This window comes from Pituophis catenifer, unplaced genomic scaffold (assembly GCF_029215685.1).
Source record: "Pituophis catenifer annectens isolate HBS135680 unplaced genomic scaffold, rPitCat1.0.hap2 SCAF_2, whole genome shotgun sequence".
Lineage (NCBI taxonomy): Eukaryota > Metazoa > Chordata > Lepidosauria > Squamata > Colubridae > Pituophis > Pituophis catenifer.
The window spans coordinates 34,014,394-34,024,038 of NW_027256882.1; the positions used below are offsets into that span (position 1 = coordinate 34,014,394).

General features: G+C 42.0%; 1 protein-coding gene across 1 annotated transcript in view; it reads right to left on the minus strand.

Moving 5' to 3' along the window:
* The window catches only part of LOC139312096 (carnitine O-acetyltransferase-like), a 65,279-nt gene extending 59,428 nt beyond the window's left edge, over positions 1 to 5,851 (minus strand). Inside the window, exon 1 of the mRNA XM_070936621.1 lies at positions 5,698 to 5,851. Within this exon, the coding sequence (XP_070792722.1) occupies positions 5,698 to 5,763 (66 nt within the window). The 5' untranslated portion in view covers positions 5,764 to 5,851. The remainder of the gene's footprint in view (positions 1 to 5,697) is intronic.
* Between the last annotated feature and the right edge of the window lie 3,794 nt (positions 5,852 to 9,645).

Consider the following 9,645-nt stretch of genomic DNA (forward strand, 5'->3'; position numbering starts at 1 on the left):
TGGCAACAGAGCTAACCAATCAGGACATAGTATGATGCAATACAGCAATCTTAAAGCTATACAATACATACATACATTTTCACTGCGAACATATATTGATGGTTATTATATTGCCAACCCAACCAATTAGGTAATAGTCATAGTCCTAACAGTGTTCACTTAATGACCACCACACACACACAAAAAAGGGTTGTAACATCGTTGCTAAACAACTGCCACAAAAAGATTGCAAAAAACAGTCACTTGGCAATCCGCTTAAGGAACATGACGACTTCTGCCCAAAATTGCAGGCTCAGTTTATGGTCGTAAGCCAAGGACAACCTGTATAGACTTATCTTGTACCGATTTGTGTAGGAAACCTAGTGTCAGCTCTACCAGGTAGACCAGATTAAGAAACCAAGGCCATTGTCAGGTGCAAGAAGTCAGAAGCCAAGATAAGAGTTCAAACGTACTACAGGTTTATTTCATCCTACCGTGTTTCCCCGAAAATAAGACCCTGTCTTATATTTTTCTGAACCCTGAAATAAGCGCTTGGCCTTCTTTTCGGGGAGGTCTTATTATTTTCGGGTGTGTGGAGCAAGATGGAGCTCCTCTTGCTATCTCACCTGATTTCCAGCTCTGCGTTTAAATATTTTTGGGGAGGGTTTATTTCCGGGGGGAGGCTTATTTTAGCACATGCGCTCAAAAGCTTGATTGGGCTTATTATCAGGGGATGTCTTATTTTTGGGGAAACAGGGTACCAATACGTAAGAATCTAGTCAAGGCAAATTGGCATTAGATAAGGGTCAACGGATTTCAAGGGGACTTAGGTCTCTTACAGGGGCATTAGAGACTCTAAACTAATGATGTATTTGATCCCACCCTCAGGCTCGTCTTGGTCAAATCCTATAGCAGGAGTCCTCAAACTTTTTAAACAGGGGGCCAATTCACGGTCCCTCAGACTGTTGGGGGGCCCGGACTGGCTGGATGGGTTTAGCTAGGTGGTCTTGTGACTGGGTGGGTGTGGCCAATTTAGCAGTCCATTAAACAATACACACAAATTAAATTTTGTTATGCTCCTGGGGGTGGAAAGCAGATTAGTGAAGGGATGTGGCTGCCTTGATGTGTGTGTGAGGGACTTCTCTGTGTGTGTGGGTGAGTGTCCCTCCCTCCCTCTCTCTGGAGGCCAAAAACGGTCCCGTTTTTGGCCACCTTGGCCTCCAGAAGGCAGGTGGCGGCCAGCGGGGGTGATGTGGACAAGGCAGCCTCGTGTTCCCACGCAAGCCGGATTAATGGCTTCGGCGGGCCATATCCAGCCCACGGGCCGTAGTTTGAGGACCCCTGTCCTATAGCCATGTAGATCAGAATCAGTTATTATAATAGCTGTAGTTAACAGAACCTTCCCAAGTCTCAACGTGCTTCCACCTCCCTCACTTTATCTTCATGTGAATTTGGGAGGGGCTTCTTTGAAATGTTTACTCACCTTACATTCTTGGCCTGGGTTCAGGCCCTTCTTATCTGACCTTAGCAGCTCAACCCTTCTGTCGTTCAAGCTTGTTCTCTACGCTCTCTCCAGATATTTTCTATCTACAACTCTCAAACCCCTCGCCATTGATCGGAGATGCCTGGAGCTCTGCTCTAGGAATAGCAGGCGATGCTTTCTCGGTATCAATTCATTAAAACGATTGCCCCATCTACCTTGCTCTGAGCTACCATTAAAGAGCAGGGTGTAAGAGACGGGCCTGGAGAAAGAGGCATCATGAAATAAGGCCCTCGACGCAGCCATCTCGATGAAATGGACAGAGTTCAGGGTTGAGCTAATGTTTGGAGAGATACCTCCCCCTTTATCCCAACTTGGATTTCCCACAGGATAATGATGGAAGAAAAGTCACAAAATCATGGAAAAACAATGGCTCCTCTGCTGAGTGAAAGGGAAACGTTTGTCATTTTTTTTAAACATGTAACTGATTAAACTCTTTAGGCATTAGATACTATGCTATCTTAACTGCCCAACAGTTAAGAAAAGATTGGACTACCATTTGTCTGAAATGGAATAGGTCAGTGATGGTTAACCTTTTTGCCATTGCGTGCCAAAAGTGGGGGGAGCGGGCGCACGCATGCCCACCCCCATAATTCTATGCGCCCTGCCCCCATGCATGTGTGCACGACCCCCCCCGGTGCTTCCCCCACTTTTGGCATGTGATGGCACAGTGGGCCCAGTAGGCCCGTTTTTTCGTCCTCCCCAGGCTCCAGAGCCTTTCTAGAAGCCTGGGGAGGGCGAAAACTGCCTTCCCCATCCCTCCAGAGGCCCTCCGGAGGCTGGAAATGTCTGTTTGCCAACTTCCAGTGGGCCCAAAAGGCCCAAAAATCAGATGACTGGCATGCACATGTGCACCAGAGCTGAGCTTGCATGCCCACCGATATGACTGTGTGCCACCTGTGGCACGCGTGCCATAGGTTCGCCATCACAGGTATAGGTTCCTGCCTGAACAAGGGGTTGGACTAGAAGACCTCCAAGGACCCTTTCAACCAGGGTGGATAAAAATCAATGATTTTTTTAAAAAAATCAGATTTTTTTTTATTTAAATCGGATTTTTTATTTAAATCAGATTTTTTTTATTTTTATTGAATTTATTTTAATAAAAACTTTTGGGGTAAAAATCTATTGTAAGGTAATTTTCTATTTAAGATACATAAATAATTTAGTTTATTCAGCATGAAATGGAGCTTAGTTATGTAGCACAAGGCTGTATATTCTGCAACACTGGGACTATCAGTGAGTCAACAGCGGGTCAAAGGAGTAGCAGAGATGACAGTTGCTGTTTAAAAATTATAATTTAAATCGAGTTGATTTAAATCAAGTCTTTTTACTAGTGATTTAAATCATGATTTAAATCGACTCGATTTAAATCGACTCGATTTAAATCAAATCCACCCTGCTTCCAACTCTGTTATTTTTCTCTCTTCTCTTCTCTTCTCTTCTCTTCTCTTCTCTTCTCTTCTCTTCTCTTCTCTTCTCTTCTCTTCTCTTCTCTTCTCTTCTGGATTCAGACTTTGTTTCCTCAAATGAGATTTCCACTGATATAGTACAAACTAAACACTAAACTATGTCTTTATATTCCACCTTGCTATGAAGGTGAGTCTAACCATTAAGGTAATTTCTGATTTGCTAGCTAGATCTAAGGCATCAGAGAAAGAGGACTGGCTTTGATTGGACAAAACACAAGTCACTCTGCCCAAAGAGGTTGGCTCTGATCTACCTGCCCACCTTCCGTAAAACAGAGAAGCACTCCAAGGAAGAACCAGGAAAGACGTCCCTGCCTGCCTATCAACTTCCACACGCAGGAGGCCCTGATGACATTTTTCCAACTATATTCTGGTCAATGAACCTCCAACATGTTTGGGAATCCAACATCTTAATTCAAGGAGGTAAAAAAAATGTTTATTTAAACAGATTATATTGATTTTATTGAGTTTTTATGTAACCATCCTTTTCCTTGTTCCTGTATTTCCCCAATAAACTTTTTTTTTAAATATAGAATTTGGCTCCTCTGGTTTAGTGAAGGAATTTCTCATCAATGGGTGGCTAAGGGGTTAACATTATATGTGGACTCAATAAAGTTCAATAAACCATGGTTAAAAACCATGGTTTAGCACAACACGAGAATTTAGCCTACGACTTCAACTATCCTCAACTAACTTTGACTATTACATGTTTTCTTAATGGGGGGGGGGAGATCCCTAAATTGCTTGTACACAGAGGCAGAGAGATCTCTTACAATACATATGAGATAAAATTATTACTGTATATTAGATACATCTATTAAAGTTGTACACCTCCCAAGTCTCAAGGACTAGAGAGACAACTAAAATTTCAAAGACTTCAGAGAAGCAGCCTCCCCACCCACCCTCTCACCTACTTCCCGAAATTTGTTTTTCTGTACCTATCCACATCCCAGACACAAATCAAGAGGGCATCATTGCTTATTTAGCAGGCTCTAGTTTGGTTATAAGCGGGGAAATTGGAATGAAAAAGATTTAAAGTCCGGTGGCGAATGGAGGCACCTCTACGTCTATTAAGGAAAACTTAACAAACCTTTTTTTACCAAACCACTGAAGTTTTTTTTTTTTAAATTTTTACTTTTTAAAAAGTTTTTTATTATGAACACATTAAAACAAGACGCAAACATACAACATTTATAGGCATATCGCTTTTTTTTTACAGCTCTTTCAAAGTGATCCTTTCTTACTCTTTATACATATTTACACATATTGTAACCTTATCTTACTTCTACCTTGTTTACCATCTTTCTTTGTCTATTTTGTACCTTGATCTTCAATTTATCCAAACCACGGAAGTTTTATGCCGATTATTTGACTTTTATCCCCCCCCCATTCCTTTTCTTTTTCCCCAGCAGATCTCATTTTAACGCGATCTCCAGCCGCAAACCTGTATTTAAAACGGGTTTGATCTGCTTCCCGAAAGGTAACTTAAGCCCACGATTGAATACAAACAGAGCACTGCCATATACCACTCTATTATTAGAACTGCATTATTTATAATATGGTTCTAATAATGTGCAAATAATACAATGCCTTTTTTTTAATTCTTTTTTTATAGTTTTTTTTATTTTAAACACATTAAAAACCAAACATAGACATACATTTATAGAATAATAATAATAAAAAAATTTAATATTATTTTTCTTTTCAGTTAGGTGCAGCCGTCCATTCTTTCTACACATCAATATTTACAGATAATCTAGTATTAACTTATTTGACGTTCATTTTCTGCTTTCTATCAATCCTTCTATCGGATCCTATCAATTGATCGTACACATTTCCCCCCTCGTTCCTTCATTCATTTACCGTGTTTCCTTATTTTTTCAACCATTCATACCATCTACTCCATACCTTATAGTACTTTGATTCTTCAAAGGATTTAATTAAGGATTTAATTTAAGAAAATTCTGGAACGCGCAGAATTAGATAAATTAACTAAATTAACTAACTAACTTTAGTTAATTAACTAAATTAACTAAAGACGTTAAGGGGAAAGAAGAATACAACGCCTTATAATGCGGAAAACCCCCGAGATCAAACTTCGCCCTTCCAGACCGCGCGGCGAAATCAAAGGCTCTTCAATATACCATAATCGGAAAGATAATGGCATTAAATGCGTTTTAATTTTATAAAACGGGAGCTACCACCACCTTCAAAGGGGGTGGGGGAAGGAACCACTTCTCTTCCCCACGCAATGGACAAAGCCAGCCTGCCTGCCTGCCTGCCAGCCATCTGGATCTTCAGAGGTTTCGCGCTTCAGCAAAGCGAACCGGTAGGGGGAGGTGAGGTGGCTGCGCTGCGCTGCGCTCTCTGCACGCAAAAGCCTCTTGCACGCGATCCCGGCTGCCTTTTGCACGGGATCGCTTTCCAGGACGGCTTTGCACGCGACTCCCCGTTTCCCCTTTAAACTCCTTTGGGGGATTCCCACCCCCACCCCCCCTCCCCAAATCGCAGGTTCGACCCCAGCCTCCACGGGCAAGCGTTGCCTCCTTCTGGCACGTCCGCGCGCAGGCTGGCAATTGTTGCAAAAACAAACCCCGCCTTAACTTTTGCACGCTCTGCGACTGCAAACCTTTGCAAAAAAAAAAACAAACAAACAAAAAACCAACAACAAAAGAGAAGGGGCAATGGAGGAGAATTTTTTTTTGTACTGACCGTAGGCGCCGAGAGGTTGCTCTGGCCGCAGCCCCAAGGCCGCCACAACGCCCTCCACCTTCCCATTGCAGGAATCCCATGCGCCCTCCTGATAGCCCAGGGTTTTTGCGAAGTTGCGAAGGGTGGGCGGCGAGGAAAGCGGAATCCCAGCCTGACCCGGTTGCGAACGTGTGTGTCACTTCCTGCAAAAGGGGAGGAAACTGTGCAAGAGGGAGAGAGGGGAGGGTCCCTCCCTCCTTCCCTCCCACTCTGTCTCCCCCCCCCCAACCCCACCCCACCCCAATTCTGGTCTGCCCTGGGAAAGCAATCGGAGGTTTCCCCCTGGATCTGTTCTCTTATCAGTAGAAGAATAACAGAATAAGAGAATAACTTTACTGTCCCTTTAAATGCACGCTAATCGGCATAGATTAAAAGGAAATTTCGTTGCATACAGCTCTCAAAAAGGGGCACCACTTCCAATATACAGAATGGAAATGGAAATGGAATGGAATGGAATCATAGGATAGTATAAGAGGTAGAGTAGAGTAGAGATAGAATAAGAAGAGGAGAGGAGAGGAGAGAAGATCTGCGTGCCTTCCTTCACGCTCTCAAGACTTTTTTATTCCATCAAGCCGGCCTGGCCTAAATCTTTCCCCTTTAAAAATGTAAATTTTAATTTGTTTTTAAAATTATTGGGTGTTTTTAATTTGTCTCGGCCAAATTGTTTAATTCGGTTTTATTCTGTTTTTAAATTTTGTATTTATGTGTTTTATTTTGTGGCTGTTCACCGCCCTGAGTCCTTCGGGAGTAGGGCGGTATACAAATCCAATAAAAGTAAAGTAAAGAAGAGAAGAATGAGAATAGAAGGAGAATAGAATAAGAATTAGAAGAGAAGAGAATGAGAATAGAATGAGAATTGATTAGAATAGAATAGAATGAGAAGAGAAGAATGAGAATAGAATGAGAATTAGAAGAGAAGAGAATGAGAATAGAATAGAATAGAATAGAATAGAATAGAATAAGAAGAGAAGAGAAGAGAAAGAGAAGAGAAGAAGAATGAGAAGAGAATAAGAATTAGAAGAGAAGAAAAGAAAAGAAAAGGGAATGAGAATAGAATAGAATTAGGATAGAATAGAATAGAAATAAAATAGAATAAGAATAGAATTGGAATGGAATGGAACAGAACAGAACAGAACAGAACAGAACAGAACAGAATAGAATAGAATAGAATAGAATAGAATAGAATAGAATAACAGAGTTGGAAGGGACCTTGTTGGTCATCTAGTCCAACCCTCTGCTCAAGCAGGAGACCCTATGCCATTTCAGACCAATCTCATCTTAAAAACCTCCAGTGATGAAACACCCACAACTTCTGAAGGCAAGTTGTTCCACTGATTAATTGTCCTCACTGTCAGGAAGTTTCTCCTTAATTCTAGGTTGCTTCTCTCCTTGATTAGTTTCCATCCATGGTTTCTTGTCTTGCCTTCTGGTGCTTTGGAAAATAAGTTGACCCCCTCTTTTTGTGACAGCCCCTCAAATACTGGAACACTGCTATCCTGTCCCCCCCAGTCCATCTTTTCTCTAGATTTGCCAAACCCAAATCCTGCAATTGTTCTTCATATGTTTTAGTCTCCAGGCCCTTAATCAGAGCCTGTAATACAGAGCTTGTAGTACAGTGGACTAAAGCACTGTTATTAACATCTGCTACTTGCAATTACTGCAAGTTCGAATCTCACCAGGCTCAAGGTTGACTCAGCCTTCCATCCTTTCAAAGGTAGGTGAAATGAGGACCCAGATTGTGGGGGCAATAAGCTGACTTTGTATAAATATACAACAGTATGAAGGCTATTGCTTAACGCATTGTAAGCCGCCCTGAGTCTCCGGAGAAGGGCGGCATATAAATTAAAGCAAAAAAATTTTTTAAAAAAAATCATCTTGGTTGCTCTTCTCTGCACTTTTTCCAAAGTCTCAACATCTTTTTTTGTAATGGGGTGGCCAAAACTGGATGCAGTATTCCAGGTGGGCCTTACTAAGGCTTTACTAATACTTCACGTGATTTTGACTCTATGCCTCTGTTTATATCTGGCTACTAACGTGTAGTCTGGTGCAATCAAGACTTCAGGGGTGGGTTTGAAATCCCATTACTACTGGTTTCCTTGTGCGTGCGCACGGGGTGCTTCTGCGCTGATGTGTCCGGGCAGGTGGGCAGAGCCTGCCGCCACTGCCACTACCAGTTTACCCAATCCTGTGCGAACCAGTAGTAACCCACCACTGCAAGACTTTCCAAATGTCGAAAAAGGTAAGCAATGTTGGACTTGGCAAAGAATGGGTATGGGAGGCCCCTTGAAATCCTACAACTTAAGCTAGCCCTGTATTTCTCAACCTTGGCTGTGCTAAGGTGTTTGGACTTCAACTCCCAGAATTCCCCAGCCAACTTCCCCTGCTCAGCATTGACGAGGAATGAGCAACTGATCATTGCTTTCATCACACTCACTCGAAGGTCATCACACAGGGTTGAATTCAGGGGTGAAATACTCCCGGTTCGCCCGATCCGGTAGTGATGGTGGCGGGTGGTTCGGAGAACGGGTAGCAAAAATCCCTGCACCCATCCCACCATACCCAGCTGAGTCGCACGATCATCAGAGGCTTTTTTTTTTTTACTTTCAAAAGCATTTTTTCTACAACCTCTTCTGATGAAAAAATGCTTTTAAAAGTAAAAAAAAAAAAAGCCTCTGATGATCGCGTGGCTCAGCTGGGATAGTCAGAGGCTTTTCAAAGCATTTTTTTCTGCAACCTCTTGGCCGAAGAGGTGGTAAAAAAAATGCTTTGAAAAGTCTCTGACGATCCCAGCTGAGTTGCCTGATCAGCAGAGGCTTTTCAAAGCATTAGAAAAATTGCTTTGAAAAGTTAAAAAAAAAAAAAAGTTGGCCACGCCTACCCAGTCACATTACCCCACCCCACCCCACCAAGCCACGCCCACAGAACAGGTAGTAACAAATTGTACATTTCACCCCTGGTTGAATTGTTCAGGTTTATAATGTAGAAAAGCCCAGGTTAGCTAGAAAGTCGGGTGCGGTTCATTTTAAAACATGACTGGAGGAGGCTACATTGCAAAAGAGTCTATACTGGTAATCCGTAGGGATTTTAGTGACTGAAATTACAACGGCATTGAAAAAAAAGTGACTTATGACCATTTTGCACACTTATGACCATTGCTGCATCCCTATGGCCAAGTGATTTACATTCGGATGCTTGACAACCGACTCACATTTATGACGGGTTGCAGTGTCCTGGGGTCATGTGATCCTCTTTTGCGACCTTCTAACAAGCAAGGTCAATGGGGAAACCAGATTCATGTAACAGCCGAGTTACTAATTTAACAACTGCAACTTGTTCACTTAACAAACGTAGCAAGAAATGTCGTAAATTGAGACAAAACTCAAAAACCTCTCACTTAGCAACATAAACTTTGAGCTCAATTGTGGCCGTAAGTTGAGGACTACCGGTATTTCTTGAATTTATTAAGAGGCATTTCTATTGTTCATTTCTTTATTATGGCTGCAACTTCTCCTCAGAGTTTGCAGCCATAATAGACTTTGCGACAATGTTTAACAGTGACTTTATTCTGTTAACATAAAACTAAAATCTGGTGGGTGGCTAAGATCAAGTGAATCTTAAAAAGGAGTAAAAGGGTTATTGCTTCTTAATGTTCTGCCCCAGCTACGGACCCCAAAGAACACAGCACACACAAAGTTTGTACCAAACTTAAATTTACTAAAATAACTCAGTCTTTTCCAAACAAAGGCTGTTAATAAACTTCCTTAACAGGCTACAAGAAAACAAAGATAAAAGTAATCACAATCTTACTAAGGTTGGCAGAAAGCCCAGAAGCAATTTGCAGAGAATCCAGACGCGAAGGAGAATGAACTAAAGTTGTTCCCTACAACTTGCTTCAGTCGGCGTTCCTCC